This window comes from Leptonotus elevatus, chromosome 5 (assembly GCF_054856555.1).
Source record: "Leptonotus elevatus isolate MCC_2025b chromosome 5, RoL_Lele_1.0, whole genome shotgun sequence".
Taxonomy (NCBI): Eukaryota; Metazoa; Chordata; class Actinopteri; order Syngnathiformes; family Syngnathidae; genus Leptonotus; species Leptonotus elevatus.
Window position 1 is genome coordinate 7,507,039 of NC_141243.1, and position 16,198 is coordinate 7,523,236.

The 16,198-nt window shown below is 38.8% G+C and overlaps 1 protein-coding gene across 2 annotated transcripts in view; it reads left to right on the forward strand.

Moving 5' to 3' along the window:
* edil3a (EGF like and discoidin domains 3a) overlaps window positions 1–16,198 on the forward strand; it is an 89,565-nt gene that overhangs the window by 37,272 nt on the left and 36,095 nt on the right. For both annotated transcript variants that reach the window (XM_086076424.1, XM_086076426.1), the window contains 2 exons: window positions 8,728–8,841; window positions 12,954–13,135. In XM_086076424.1, coding sequence (XP_085932550.1) covers window positions 8,728–8,841; window positions 12,954–13,135 — 296 coding nt within the window. The remainder of the gene's footprint in view (window positions 1–8,727; window positions 8,842–12,953; window positions 13,136–16,198) is intronic.

The window sequence follows — 16,198 nt, forward strand, 5'->3', positions numbered from 1 at the left end:
ATCGGTGGCCAGATACATTTACAGAAAGTGATGAGAGTCTCCCGGATGAAAAGATCCACAGTTGACCAAATATCTCAAGAGGTGACCACAATCTCGCAACCAGTCCCCGAGACATCATTGAACACCAGCTCACAGATTGGCTGTTAATGGTCTCTGAAGTCCAATAGGGAAGTATAGATAAGGTTAGCCAGTTTATGGCTTTCAATGAAGCACACGTGCGATTTTAACTGCACGCAGCAAAAGTCAATAAATCCAGCAATCGCTTGGTTGAAATGAAATTATGGCTGCAAAGGGGTGGAACATTTCTGATCATCTTTGGAAAGTTCACAGTACATTTGTACCGCTGTACATGTTACAACTGCATTCAGTTGTTATATTATTCATCACAAACAAACGAGCTTTGGTGAGTCCAGTCATATTTAGTACACAATGAAAACTTGTTAAATTTCATCCAATTTTGCTGATGTTATTTTACACCAGTTACAGGCATGTGATTTTTCCGCTAATTCGCGGAATTCCGCTTTTTTTATCTCCCCCCCAAAAAAAAAAATCCGATTTCGTCTCTCTACAGCATTCCGTTTTAGTGTTTCCGCAACTGAAATGAAACCGATCTTGCGATTGGCGGAAGTCTCCGTGTTGACCAATAAGAGCGCTTGTTATAAAGGCATAGGCGTATGCCATTGTTTGTTGACCAATAAACGCGCTTGTTATAAAGGCATGCCATTGTTCATTTCTCAGACGTTTTTGCCGGGTGTTTAAAGAAATGTCCGTGATCGAACGCAAAGATGCTCCGCGAGTTAAGGAAATTGACAAGATCGTAAAAAACAAGTTTCGATGGGACTGGTGAGAGAAGGATATATCTACAAATGTTGGAAAGAAGACTGTGACGAATTTGTTCAGTGACTTTATTCGGAAGATCGATCGTGCCGGGAAAGCGCTTTGCATTTGGTGCGGTGATACCGTTGACGATGGTGCGAGAGGTTTCAAAGCTCTTGAAAGTCACGCAAAGAGCAAAAAACACCTGAAAGAACTCCAGTCAAGAACAACAAATTATTCCATCGCTGGAAGTTTCGGTGCCCAAATGAAAACTCCAAAACTTTACGGCCCCCATCCCTTATTGACATCACAATCGGAAGCGGTAATAGAGAGACGTGATCCACCCCAACAACCTGCACCAGTTGCTGACAGAGTCGTGAATTTTGAGGTCGGTGGTAAACGTTTCAAATTAATCGAAATCAAATTTTCGAAAATATTATAATGTAATAAAAATGGTCATAAATATTTAACATGGTTAATCATTGACACAAACTCAAATGAATGCTGCATGTTTGCACTTTTCAGGTTTCAATATGTTGACTATCTTGATGTATGCAGTTACAGAGATGATCTTAGTCAATCCGAATGCATGATTGTGTTTTTACCAGAGCTTGCTGCATGAGGTATTTTATGTTTTTGTTATGCATTATGTATTAAATTAAGAATGATTGATTAAATGATTTATTGCATGGTAAATATATATGATGATATTCTCAGTGATAGTTTTTAAAAGCAAAGGCAGTCCAATGTTTTTGAATGTGACTGATTTTGAGTTGACTAAAACTGCAATTTTATATGGGATAGTTCAATATACATTGAAAATTTATGCTGTTGTTTTGTCTATTTCTTTGTCATCTGAGTGCATTGAAAGTACTCAAAAACACGGAAAACCCATGAGCTCTGGACCTAGCTGAGTGCCCGCGGCCCCCAGACCCCCGGCTAAATTTTCAGATAATTTCACTTTGGTCAAATCACATGCCTGCAGTTAGTATTTGCAGGGAGTGCCTATGAACGTCAAATCGTAATATTTCTATACCGTGTACATATACAAAAGCATTTAAGTTTCATTTAAACTCTATATGTGCGTGTATGCGACAGGATGTGTAAGTGTCTGTTGTCGTTGCTGCAACCTGGGTAAGAGATAAAGCTATCTCGTCTGTCAGAGGGCACTTTGGATAACAAACTGAGGGTAACAAGGTGGGATCAAGGTGTTAGGGACCACTTTTGTCTGAGCCCCTGACATTGATATGTTATTTAACCTTTTAGAATGGAGCCAAAGGCGGTCCCTTTTTTTTCCTTGTTCCAACACCGAGCAGCACCAGATATTATTCATCGTGAAAAGTTGTTTTCACCGCTGTAGTTACTGTTGGCCCGATGCAGGTTTTCACATCCTCCTGTGTCAGACCCATCACTAATAATTTAAGAATGAGATGTTTTTGTTTCACATGTAGCTTTCGGTTCTGCAAGTCTTGCCCATTATAAACGGTTGTGGAAAATATTCTTGTTTCAAAAACCTCTGGAAAGTTTTTTCGCCGCAAAAAATGCAGTCATTTGGTTTCACGTTTGCTTCCAATTACAACACATTTTACATTTAAAAAGCAAATTAATCCACATGTCAATTCATTCAGCCAACCTGTTAAAGAACTCCTTAAAATGATGCATTCTTCAACTTGTCCTCCACTTTGTGCCTTTTTGTGAGGAAGTTTGGCCGAGATTTTTAAACCCCTTTCGGCTCTAATTCAGCTACACTGTGACCTCCTGGCCTCTTTGGGAAGGAAGGACCCGCAGGACCTGAAAGATGGTGACAGTATCATCCGAGAGGCATTTCTCAACCCTCACACTCAATACTGCCCGAGGTTTTCGTCTGGCACTAGCAGCCACAACGACACACTGAGAAAAGCTTAACCAAACAAAGACGCAATGAATCTAGACAATCAAATGAGGTGGGATTGGGCAGTTTGTAAACCTACATCTGGTCCTTTTAAAGGAACTTTATGTAAATAACTATTACTTCACCCAAAATACAGCCATATTAGTTCCTCATCTGATCATAAGTCAGTTACTATTGGAGAGTTCAAAAATAAGGTCAGCGAGGAAATGAATAATTAAAGTCAGAGTGAATTTACTTAGTTGAAACTGCTGAAGCATCTTAATTTGACAGCATCAATGTTAAACTCATCATACGTCTTCTGGACACTGACTCTAATCAAGAATGTTTGAACATCGATAAACAGTAGCAGAGTTAAGTGCACATTAAGGGGAAGGTTAATTTGCAAAAATAGATTTGTATAAATTTTTGCTTCTCCTTGAAATTTAATACTGCAATTGAGAATTGCCTTTGTACTCTGAGAATCAGTGTGTTATTAATTCATTCACTCCCAGCCATTTTCACAGAAGCAACCCCCTTTGCTCCCGGCTGTTTTGCTGGATTTTAACTGGTTTTGCAAGGCCCACAGAATATTGTATTCTATTGCTATAAAAACATGTAACCTACCAAAAGAAAGATTAGAGTATTTTCTATCATCAGTAAAAAACTATATTTCTATATGTTTCTGTTTTGCAGCAATTAGCATTAAAATTTAGCGAAAGTTTCATCATTTTTCACAAATCTGTTTAAAACTGTGGGGAAAACAGCTTTTTTGCAACATGGTTCTGGTTGATATCTTATACTCTGCTGCCACCAGCTGGCCGTTTTTTGTAATAACCAACATTGCTTCAACCGTTCTCTTCAGTTCAGAGGCTGCATCAAAGCCTTCTGTGCTCTAGCATAAAAATAAACATAAACCACTCGGACACTGGTAATATTTAAAATATAACATCTTTTTACATTTTTGGGAGCAATGAGTTAAAAACTGATTCATTATTTAGTTATTTTATTAATTTGACTGTGAACTGGAAGAATTGTCACATATACCAGATGTTCCGTTTGTTTATCGTTAAAGAAATACCATATTATTATCCAGGTCAAATAAAAATGTATGTATTTTTGCAATTCCACAGAGGTGACACAACTTCCTTTTTGTGTCATCCTGTGTTTGTGTGAAGATCTGCTTACATTCTGCCCATTTGGTCTGCATTCCTTCATTTATTCATTAAATGTCTACAATTCACAATGTCGTTGGTGAGCTGGAGCCTCTCCTATCTGGCGGGGTGAAAGACGGGGTATAACCCTGGACAGTTTTTATCAGATACTCAACCTTTCAGCATCGCATTCGCTAAAATATATTTTTAAGGGGCTTCTCGAGTGCTGCTGTGAATAACTTCAAGATGACCTTGTCATCGAAATACACCGGTCTTAATCCTGCAAGTTTAATGCATCATCATATCCCTAGATGAGAAGCACGTGAAGTATGAGTATGATAACACTCACGTTCCTACCAGATTTGAATAATTTTAGCATTAGAGATCAATGCAAGTGGTATGTGCCATATTTGCTCAGATACTGACCTTAAGTGCCTGTTTTTCCAACATATCAACTCGTGAAAAATATGAAACTTTAGACTTGGCTATGTTGCAGAAGTAAAACGAGGCGCTCCTCTTTCATGTGTGCTTGAAATGTGAGCCGATCTTTTCCCTTCACTCGATAGTGGAACCTGCTCAAAAAATGAAAGAGAGAAATATAATCAGTGCGAAGGATTAAATGAGCATATAGGATTTGTGTCCCAATGGAAATGTGCATATTAATCAGTCGTGGTCAGAAAAGAAGCTGGGACATATTTGTGCTGTTAGCTTTCATTGCAGTTGCGTCTCACTTACTTTGTATAAGTGTTTGCTTTTACCGAGCTACTCTACCCATTGTAGAATTCATATTTGGACTGTGGGCTCCATATAAAAATATTAAATGGCCTTCACTCCCCAGACGTAAATGTATAAATTCTCTACCTAACTCATTTAATAAAGAGTTCTGTCATTGTGCTTATAAACCGATGATATGCAGTACATTAGTTCCACCAAGCCTAGCCTTCAAACAGAGTATACTCATCGGGCGTCTGTTTTTCATATCCCCCTTAATGAATTCACGCTGTTATCTGGAGAATCGCAAGATTTTCTGTATCCAATTCAACGTCTGACTGCTGGACCACCATGAAATCACATCAGCAGGGAAGCTTTTCCAGGCTAAACCCTCGCTGTTTAGGGAGTGGGATGATTACTTCTAACAAGGTCTTGAGTATTCAGGGTCGGAGGTTAATTACATTGTCTGCTTCATCCATGATGACTGCTGTGCATAGAGGTCACACCGGCGTTCATAGCCTGAAGGTCAAAAGGATCTACTCGCTTGCTTCGGAAACTGAGAAGTTTCTGCTGTGGGTTAGCCAGCGTTATGTACTTTATCTGAAGATACTGTATGTGAATGGTTGTCTTTCATGACATGTGATTGGGTGGCAGCTGGGATAGGCTCAAGCTTCCCATGATCTCCAGCAGGATAAGCAAGATGTGAAGGGATTGTGGATGGAGGAAAAACAACCTGTGCAGGCATGTAGAGCACGGACAAAACACTGTAGTTACTCTACCTAGTGGTAAAGTTGGTGAACTGCAGTTTCCTTTATTTTTGAGAATTAAAAAATGTGATGCAATTTTTAGCCCATGGTGAGATCTAATGTGTTTTTTTTGTACACATGCTTTATACGTAAATAAAACCATGAGTGCCTGCTATGAAGTCTAATAGGAAAACAATTAAAATGTTTGACTTGCTCTCTGAAAATAAAAGCCATGCATAGTTTGACTTTGGTTGGTCTCACAATTCCATCTATATGCTAATCTTTAATCTCAAAGAGGTACTTTTCTACAGTGACCTGGATGAACTGAAAGACAGATTTTCTCTGGCCATGTGTCCACAGCAGGTGCAGGCACTGTTGAGGTCATTGCAGCCCAGCAGAAAGTTCACCACTGACCCATACCATTGCAGACCTGAAGGCATGTTCCTGCTCCCTGGATACACCACAGCCAATTTACGCTCACGGCCAGCCTTGGTTCCTGACATACAGCACTATTCATTGCTCTCATTATTGTCCAACGGAGACACTTTTTCGAGAATAATAGGAGCTGAGGCAAAGAAAGAGACGTTCCAGTGAACTGATGAGAGCGGTTTCAGAGTTAGACCAGAGAGCATTGTGCAACAATATGCAGCTGTTCCATTTGTTTTCCCTCCAGCCATAACCTTGACCAAAAACTTTACTTCTTAGCAAGGATTGTGTCTGTTTTCTGCATACGGTATGATGCAAACCACCGATTAGTAGGAGGAAACAAATGCATAGCATCATATATACACATTTAACGAATGACTAAATTATCCTAAGTTTAATGTTAGTGTGAATGGTTGTATGTCTGTGTCTTGTGATTTGCTTGCAAAAAGTCATTTTTGCAGTGTCTTTCGTCTTGCTCCCTCCTCTTCCTCTGTGTGTCTTCTGCAATGGAGAACTAGCTTACAGCAGTGTTTCTCAACCTTTTTTTTTTTCATTGTCCTTAATTTTATCATGGCCAACATTGCTATAACTACTACTCCATTTCCTCCTCAAAATCATCAGCTTACACTTGACCTCTTTGAAAAACATACTTTTGCCCACTTTCAATTAAGTGAGTATGGTGATATATCTTCAGTTTATATTTCTACGCGTTTAAAGACATGTTTAATAATTAATTTACGTCAGAAAACTGTCCAACTCCATGCTTCATTCACATACAAATGTTATACAACTACGCACTGTTTCTCACTTGGTGTCCCGACAGACCTCGACTGTGAAGTCGCGATGTTAATGGTTCTTGGTGGAACAGAATTGTCAACAAATCGCTCCTCATGGCGGCCGTTTTTCATTATTTTGATTATTGTCACTCTTGTCAAAGTCTGTCAAACCTGCAATTGAAGGCGAGGAACATGGACGTTTTGCTAAAATGCTAAGGAAGGAAGACGCGTCCTTCACGTCGTGACACACTTCCCGCGATGCCTCCAAAATAAAAGTCACTACACAGTTCAGTCAAGACACATTCAAAGTCACAGATACTACAGGGTGGGAACATGAAGATGGTGACAACAAATAGGATTAAAAAAAACAACAACCTCCGCCGCGCGTGCATTTGTGCACAACACTTTAAAATATACAGAGATGCTCAAACAAATACAATATATTAGTTGTAGTTAGCAGATTTTCATCTATTACCGGGGGTTTGGGTCCCAACATGATAAATGAGGGACTACGGTATAAAAGATGGATGGACGGTTTTATCTCAATTCATTGTTGAAATCTCGCAGCATAATCTAGTATTGGTGTTTTCTGTATGTATGCATTTTATTATGCAGTACAGTAAAAGACTGTTTTTAGTGACAGCACATTTTAGTATGTAAGATTGCAACCACAGTTGCGTTTAAGAAATCTCCTGAACTGGTTTATTTCGTCAATCTATGTGAGTGTTTTGCTTTCTGTCATATCTTGCGTGGATTCGAGCTCGACACGCTGTCACTCTTTCACCGTCTCCCCCCTTTTCATTCACTGCTTTTACTACATTCCTTGAGGCAATCATCCTCCCCCATATGATTTTGTGGTAGTCAAGTTCTAGTCCTGATCTCCTTGGGGGTTATGACTGCTCATAAAATGGAGGTAAATGGTACAGGTACTCACTGTGCTTTCCTCTTTTGTGTGTTGGGCTCCGGGCTGTTTTAGTGGCTTGCCCGTAACCTCTGTATTTGAACCTAGTGATAAAAAAAAAGAAAAAAAAAGGGTGTTATGATCTTAAAGGAGTATGGTAACTACAGTATTGTTTAGTGCTGTGGTGAAATAATTCTGTCACTCTGTAGGTGGGCGCTGTTTTCTTTTTTTTCTTCTACATGCCAAGGACTAAGGCCTGAGGAAAATCAATACAGCACACTGTTATGATACACTGTGCATCTATCTGTTTTATGTAACTTGTGAACTCAACCTTTCATGTAGGTTTTCATTAGACTGATGGTCAGTCAGTTGGTTAACAACCTCATTTAGCTGTAATACCATTAACAACATGAGTGACATTACACCGAAAATTTGCTTTTTAACACATGCCAAACACTATCACCGGGGTTTATTTCAAGGATTGGCTATAGTGAGTAAAATGAATGATTTTAAATTTGGAAAAAAATAAGAACCTATCCCAATTATGTCACTAACTGTACTGCATGTATTTATTTCCAACTGTTTTTCTATGAAGTGATAAATATTATGCCATTTTAATGAATCACAAAATGCTTTTCCAGTTAATAAAATGGCTTACCCCGTTTTACTCTGACTTTCGACCCCATTTTTTTATTTAATTGTTAACCATATATATATATATATATACATATATATATAGTACCACTCTCCATTTCCATTACATTATTCTTAAATTGAGAATTGGTGCCCATGGTTTGTCCAGAATGTCAAGTCATTAGTGATGTCAAAGTTAGAGCGCTAACTAATTAATTAATCACAAAAATTGCATTAATCATGTATTAACGCAGATTAATCACACTATCGATTTTGACCGCAGATGATCCTTCCGGACAGCGGATGGTTACTATATGCATTAAAGTAAAGCATTTAAGAAATGTTTGCTTATGACATTCAGAATATTTGTTCATGACAAACTATTGGGGTAATTTTTTCCCATTTTATTTTAAATTATGCAAGTTACAACAACTGATGCAACTGATTAGAAAAAGAGGAGGATGAGCGTGTGCAGTGGATCCAAAAATGTTGAAGATGTCGACAGAAATAACACATAACAGGTGCTCTTTAAATTTGGCGGGCAAAACATGTTGATAAAAAGCCTTCTTAATTAATCAAAATTCTAAGATGTGATTAATCAGATTTTTTAAAAATTTATCATTTGACAGCTCTCGTTTGAATTCAAATGTATATGTTATTTCTGCTAATCTGTGGCTGTGTGCGTTTGTATTTTCAGATGTTAATGAATGTGAAAGGGAACCATGCAAGAACGGCGGCCTTTGCACCGACCTCGTTGCAAACTACTCCTGCGAATGCCCTGGGGAGTACATGGGGAGGAACTGCCAACATAGTATGTACAAGCTTTGTTATTCATCTTTAAATGCCTTATATACACCCACTTCACACAGCATATCTGATGTTGTTGGTAATTGCAGTGGTTAGCGCATGTAAACACACACTCGGGTTCTTTTAATTTCAATTTAGTTCACGTCATATGGAATAAATGTATTTGTTTATTTATTAAACTACTAAGACAAAAGACAACCCGCTTATAAAAACACATTAAACCCCCAAGCATAAAGTAATGACAATATGTTCAAACATTACAATGCTGACGACTCGCAACCAATTTGTTGTTTTACTAAAGTGCTCCCCCTTGGCTGCGCAGAGAACGAGAGAGCGCTTCTGTCTTATCGCAAGTGGCTTTCTCTTTTACAAAATGCTCAGTAGCTCAGAAGGAACTTAGTGTGTTTATTATGCTTCTTCTGAGGATTTTGCCTACTCACTCTAGGAGCAGATTAGGATTAATGTTCCAGTAGACTCGGAACCGAGGGCCTCCACTGCACTGTGACTCACAAATGTATTCATCTGCTTTTCTATCTCACAGTATGTCTTCAGTTCACAGAAAGCATTCCCTGCCTATTTTGCAGGTGTGGCTTGTCTAGAGGAGAAGATATGCGTCTACTGTATTAGAATACATAGAGCTTTCTTCAAGGGGTTACATTTCATTTTTCAATTTCTTTGCTTGCAAGTTCCTGATCTAAATCATATATTTTGTGTTTGAAGTACAGTCAATGTGACACGCAAGCAGTGGCGGGTTTTGGTAGATGCAGTATGTGTAGCCGCACAGAGCAGCATCACAATTCTCCCACTCCTCTTAAAATAAATAAATAAATGCAACGTGATATGGTTTTCTATTGGCCTGATAACTTATAAATCATTCATTTGTAAGAGACATTTTCTTTGTATTAATTGTGTAAGTACTAGGGGCGTCAGGCGATGACATTTGTTTTAATCGCATGACGTCATAATTAATCACAAATTTTATATCTGTTCTAAATGTACAATTAAATGTACATATTTTTTTCTATTGGCCTGATGACATATAAATCATTAATTTATAAGAGACATTTTCTTTGTATTAATTGTGTAAGTACAAGGACGCGTCAGGCGATTACATTTGTTTTAATCGCATGACTTCACGATTAATCACACATTTTTTGATTTTTTGTTTGGATATTCTTGTTAACATAAAAGTGGGAAAAACATTAAAATATGGCTACATCTTTTAGTTATTGATACAGTAATTTCATAATAATTCATAAAATTTAATTAAAATGAAAAAATATGTACTGTACTCTAAAAAAAAAACTAGTGTGATATTGATTTGTGTTGAGGTCATTTTTCTGCCACTAGATGGCATAATTGCATTTGTAAGAGCTACATGCATTTTTCCTTTTATATTAAGAGCTATCTAATCTTTAACATTTAGTAACTTGTGAAATTCTGCATTCATTAATCGCGCATTAAAAAAAATTTAGTGGAAAAAGAACTTAAAAGAACAAAATTAACACACATTTTGACACCCCTAGTAAGTACTATACAAATGAATGTGGTTTCTTGAACACAGTTATACTGACTTCTTTTGACTCAAGTAATTTCCACAAATACTCAAAATGGTCAACGAGGTTCATTAGTGGAATGTTGGAAGTGACCCACGCGACAGGGAGAGTACATACTGCACTTGATTGTTATTTTATTAGCTTATATAAGTTCTATTATTCTGAGTAGGGGGACTGCACACTAGGCCCCTGCAACTTTTAACACACCATACACATACAGGTGTGTTTCATCCATCCACGCGTGTCACATGTTGAATACCCTGTTGCCACCTGCTGCCTGGTAGATATGCCTATTATTATTTTATTCATCTCCCCATCTGCTGCCTGCTCATTAGTATTGCTCTGCTAATTTATTTAGGCTGTAGGTAGGGCTTGTGTGAGATGGATTCAGCTGTCACAGCATGGTGGTGCTGCCGTTTTAGTGATGGGGGCTGTCGCGGGGCTGATGCATGCTCAGGGGCCAGCAGGCCAAAGCTCAGGGGCTGCCTGCCTCTGCTGCTCTGATAGACGACTGGCAGGCAGATCATTAAGAGTGCCCACTCATGTCTGCAAGGTGAGAAGGACCGTGGCTTTGCAACCGCATGCTGTTGGTTGATGGCTTGTCTGATGCCTAATGGGTACAACATTGAAATGGATACAATACAGGGTTTGAAGAATAGGGAAAACGGCATGCTGGCAAAATCTGTGTTAGAATGCTTTTTAGGGGTTGAATTACTAAAGATTGTTTGCAATTATAATTTGTCCTGCTGGTATGAACATGTAAAGACTAGCAGCGATTGGAGTAGCCCATGCTAGTGAGGCTAACCGCTATTTTGCCCACAACCATCTGATTTTCATACTCTTGAACCTGCTCTCCAAAGCATTCCAATGACAGCAGAAGACGGGTGAATAAAAAAATTCCTCTGTAAATTGGCCGATTGGATGATGAGCTGCCAAAAGCACTTGAGTAGTTGAGTCAGAATTTCACAAGTTACTTCAAGATGAGATAGCTCTTAATATGAAAAGAAAAATCAACATCACACTCGTTTTTTTACAGTACAGTGCATCTTTTTAATTTTAACTCCATTTTATGAATTACTGTTAAATTACTGTATCAATGACTGAAAGATGCAGCCATATTTCTATTAGTTAAATTTTTTTTTACCACTTTTATATTAACAAAAGTGAATATTTAAAAAAAATTATTTTCTTGTACATTTTCTTGAACATTTAGAACAGATATAAAATGTGCGATTCATCGCAAGTTAATTATTGAAGTCATGCAGTTAATTACCATTAAAAATTGTAATCGCCTAACAACCCAAAAACATTTAATAAAATGTTCTCCTTTTAATCAGTTAGATTTCAGAACATATTAAATTTAATGAATTGATCACTGGCTTCTGTGTTTGTGTCCTTATTTTGTTGAGAGACATTTCAAAAACACCCTGTAGTGAAATGTGAGTCCCTCAAATTGTTTAGAGGATCAAATGAATTGACTTGGAAAATTAGGTAAACAGTGGAATCCCACATTCACCGCCGACATCCTCTCATCTGTCTGGAACTATTGAGTCACACACACGCGCACGTACGCACACACACACACACACAGGAAAGGTCTTCTGAGGTGAAAGTGACTTAACAGGGTGGAATTATAAAACACTGTTTTCATTGCATTCACCACACAGATATTCCTTGCTTTCTTTTTGTCTCCGTTCTGTCCCTTTGGACAGTTGGGAGACATTGCTGGCTCCATGTTGCTTTTGAAGCCAATTGTTTAAGCAGCCGGACATCATGTGCTTGAATTGTTTTCATTGGGTCATTTTTCCTTTACACGTCCTTCTGGGGCGAATTCGTCTCACAGATGTAAGCACTGGCAGGTCTGTCATAGGAGGAGTGTGATTTTTCTGTGTGCGAGTCAGTCCTGATGATTAAATGTGTCGACCAAGCTTCCTCTCACTGTGGGCTGACAACACCTCGGCAACATGGCTGACTTTGGTTACTAATGATTAGACTTTACGCGATAGGGATTTTTGGGGTGCATCACGGATCAGCGAGTTTAAAGGAGCTTTTAGCCATGTTAAAATGCTAATTCCTCACCAAAAACATCACCAAAGTGGTGTTTTCCTCCATTCGCCCCTCTATGAGAAATTCTAGGTAATTCTGCTCTCCAAGCACCAGCCCCTCCCAACCTGAGAAAACGATTGACCCACAGTTTAGTAACCTGTTCGCACAGTTTAGTAATATGTACTTACAGATGACTAAACTGTGGGTGCATATTAGCAACAACAACAAAAAAATCATACCTTGGCACTAGAGGGGCTCCGTAGAAATTGGAAAATACAGCATTTTGTCTATATAAGACTTAAAGACAGACTATACAAGGTGAGTTGGAAATGTGTCAAACAAAAGAAGAGGTTATAGAGGTTACATTCAACAGAGAGTTGGTACTGAAATTTAGCATTTCGGCTTGTGTGCACCCAAGATCAACATCACTTTATTTGTTGCAGTTGCACTCTTACATACTGTCCTTTTGATAAATACAATTTGATAAATGCCCCTCTGTGTGTTCTCCGCCCAGAATGCTCCGGACCGCTGGGCATGGAAGGCGGCATAATCTCCAACCAGCAGATAACAGCCTCCTCCACCCACCGGGCTTTATTTGGCTTGCAGAAGTGGTACCCGTACTTTGCACGGCTCAACAAGAAGGGTCTGGTGAACGCATGGACTGCAGCTGAAAATGACAGATGGCCGTGGATTCAGGTAAATACACATCACACTCCAAAGGCCAAACACCAAGCCGAGTCAAGGCCAATAAAACACGATTCAACAAGCATTTAGTCTAGGTTGGCTGTGGTAGGCTGAAGCATTGTTTATTATCAATAAAATGTGTTTTAATGTTAAAAAGGGGGGATTTATTTTTAAGTTGTTGTTGCATCTTGATTTGCTAAAATACATCTCTTGGATTCAGGTGGGTGGTATATTTCAGCATTGGTACATAAAAACTCACCATGGTGCCCTCAAACAGCTGAAAAAGCTGAGCTGACAAAGATTTAATAGAACTGCGGATATATATATATATAAAAAATGGTCAGTGGTCATTTTAGATCCCAATATACAAGGTGTGTCAGAAAAGGTTACAAAAGATATATTTCAGACCCAAACTGTAAGTTATACCCTTCGTCTGGCGAACAAGCAGCACGTTTACAAAAAGACCCTGTGGCGTTTGCGTCATTCAGTGAGCAAGAAGAAAAGGGCAAGAGTTGTGGCAGGACACTTGTGGCTACTTCATCATCATAACAATCACGATGCCCGAGCATCTGACAGTTCCTGGCTGAGAAGAATATCACAGTGCTGAAGCTTCCTCCCTACTCACCCAACTTAGCTCAGGGTGATTTTTTCCCCCCCTCCTTCTCAAGCTTAATGGGGTTATAAAGAGGGACACGCTTTGAAGATGTGGATGACATCATGATGGCTAGTGACACCAAAGCTGCGGATGATTCCAGAAGAATTCTTTCAGGAGTGCATGAAGGCGTAACGGAGGCTGGGAATGTGCGTGAGACTCCAAGAGGATTACTTTGAAGGGGAAAACTTGTAGTTTGTATTTGAAATGTATCTTTTGTACAACGGTCTTGTATTATTTCTGTTCCGATTTTGTCAAAGGATGTCGGATGGATGGAAGGACGAGCAATATTTTATTCATCTGTGGAGGGAAATTGGATAGAAAAAGAACTAAATGCAAATTCAGTAAAAGCAGAAGGTTGGGCTATTGGCTTGCATTTTATGCCACTGCACAGATTTACAACATTTAGTTCTGACTTGTAAGTCATAAATCTGTGCTGGTTATCTGAAGAGAGTCAGAGATGCTTTGGTAGCTATCGTCTCTCAGTGACTATTCTGTGGCGCAATCAAACCGTTTGTGCAAGGTATCTTTTGCCCAATAGAGCCAGATTACCATTCATTTTTATTTTTTCCATTTTTGATTAAAGCCTTGTCACTTTCTTTTCTTGCATCTATTGACAAGATAACTATAGTACATATACTGTATGTAAGAAAAGAAAAGCCATATTTCAACTTCCTTTGCACTATTTTATCTCTCATTCTTTCATTGATTTGCCAAACTTGATATCAATCTTGTTGTAGTCCAATCAAAAGATAGCCAATCAGCATTCTTTGAGGATCGAGGCTCCATCTTTGGGTTTTAGTTTGTTTTAGATAAGCTTTAATGATCTTAAGTGATTGCAAGCTTAGAGTGACACGCTATTAGTGTTATGTCAGTGTTTATAATAACAAATCATTTTGTTTACAGTGCATCTGGTTAGTTTGTTGCCTTTTTGGATGCAGCAGCCATTACAGAATCTTTAGTCCAATATACTGCGCCTGCAACCTTCCAAGTTTCTCTCAACTCCCATATACCAAAACCCTTTAGCACAACAAACAATTTAACATGGCCCGATCATCTAGACTGAGCAATGGAGAAACACAAATGGTACCTAGAGACAAATGAGACACAAGAAAAAGGGATTTGCAGAAGAAAAGCATGCGGCAAAAGCAACATTAACGAGAGACGAGGTGCTTGGCACATGCAGAGGTTGAGGAGAACAGGACATTAAACATTCAGGCGGTTTGTTTGGCTTTAATGATGTCATGTGGGATGTTGAGCAGGATGCTGCCGGCATTGTGTGTTTCTACATGTGGGTTCGGATAATTGGGACATGAGCAGACGTGTGCAGTTGTATCAGTGGTTTGGGATTATTCTGGGGCTGCTTTTTTTTTTTATTATAAAACGATTTAGCAGACTGTATTTGGTTGTGTATAATGTGACACAGGTAATACTGACAGATGACAGACAACCTCGTCTGCAAAGAGATCAGATTCTTCCGGCTATTGGGAAGTCTTGTTCTGGTGCAGTGTGCATCTCTGGGAGCTAGTCAGTGGAGCTTTTTCCTCTGAACCTCAACAAATGAATCACAAAAGAAACAGACTTTGAATAATACATCACAGCGTTGCCTACAAGCTTGCATGCACTGTTTGTTTGTGTTGGTTCATGCACTTGTTTCTCTTCACACATCCATGCAGTGTGAGTGTCAATTTTTTCTCTCTCTCTCAACAGTCTTTTCTACAACTAGCTCGCACATAAAAATGCATTTGAACACTCCAGGGAAATATACTGCAGGTCTGACCAATATCAGCAAAATATGGTTTCAACTGGCACTGTTGGGGGAATTAAAAAGCCCAAAGCACCTGTGAAAGTCCATACATAATTGAAAAGATGTTAAACAGTTAATGTAATAATAGACACACATCAACACACGCTGTGTGTGTGTACAGTAAAAGGGAGTATTGTTTACGACTCTCGATTCTATGCTTTCAGTCTTGTGGACTTTCCACATTACGACAAAGAATGGACCGATTCCATAATGAGATTTGCAACAACAACAAAATCATCTCATAATTCAGCCCTTTCATGCCCGGGATTCTTTGATATTTGGTGCTTACAAGAAGGAATAATATTCCGTTTTTGTTTGTTAAGATCGAATCTATGCTCTTAGATTTTAGTTTGCTAGCAGCTTAATGCTAACACATAGTGAGAAACGCATATATAATCCTTTAACACTAGTCCTACCAGAATTTTAAAACAACTCTTATCTCCCAGAGCGTCATTTTGAGGACTTGCAATCACGTAATCGCCTAATATGGTTATTACTCTCTGTTTTAGCTAATAAAGCCCCTCTCTTGCTTTTCTGAGGAAGACGGGTGGATTAATTTCGATTATCAGGCTGGTACTGCCAAAAACGTCATGACTCCATCACATCTAGCAGCCTA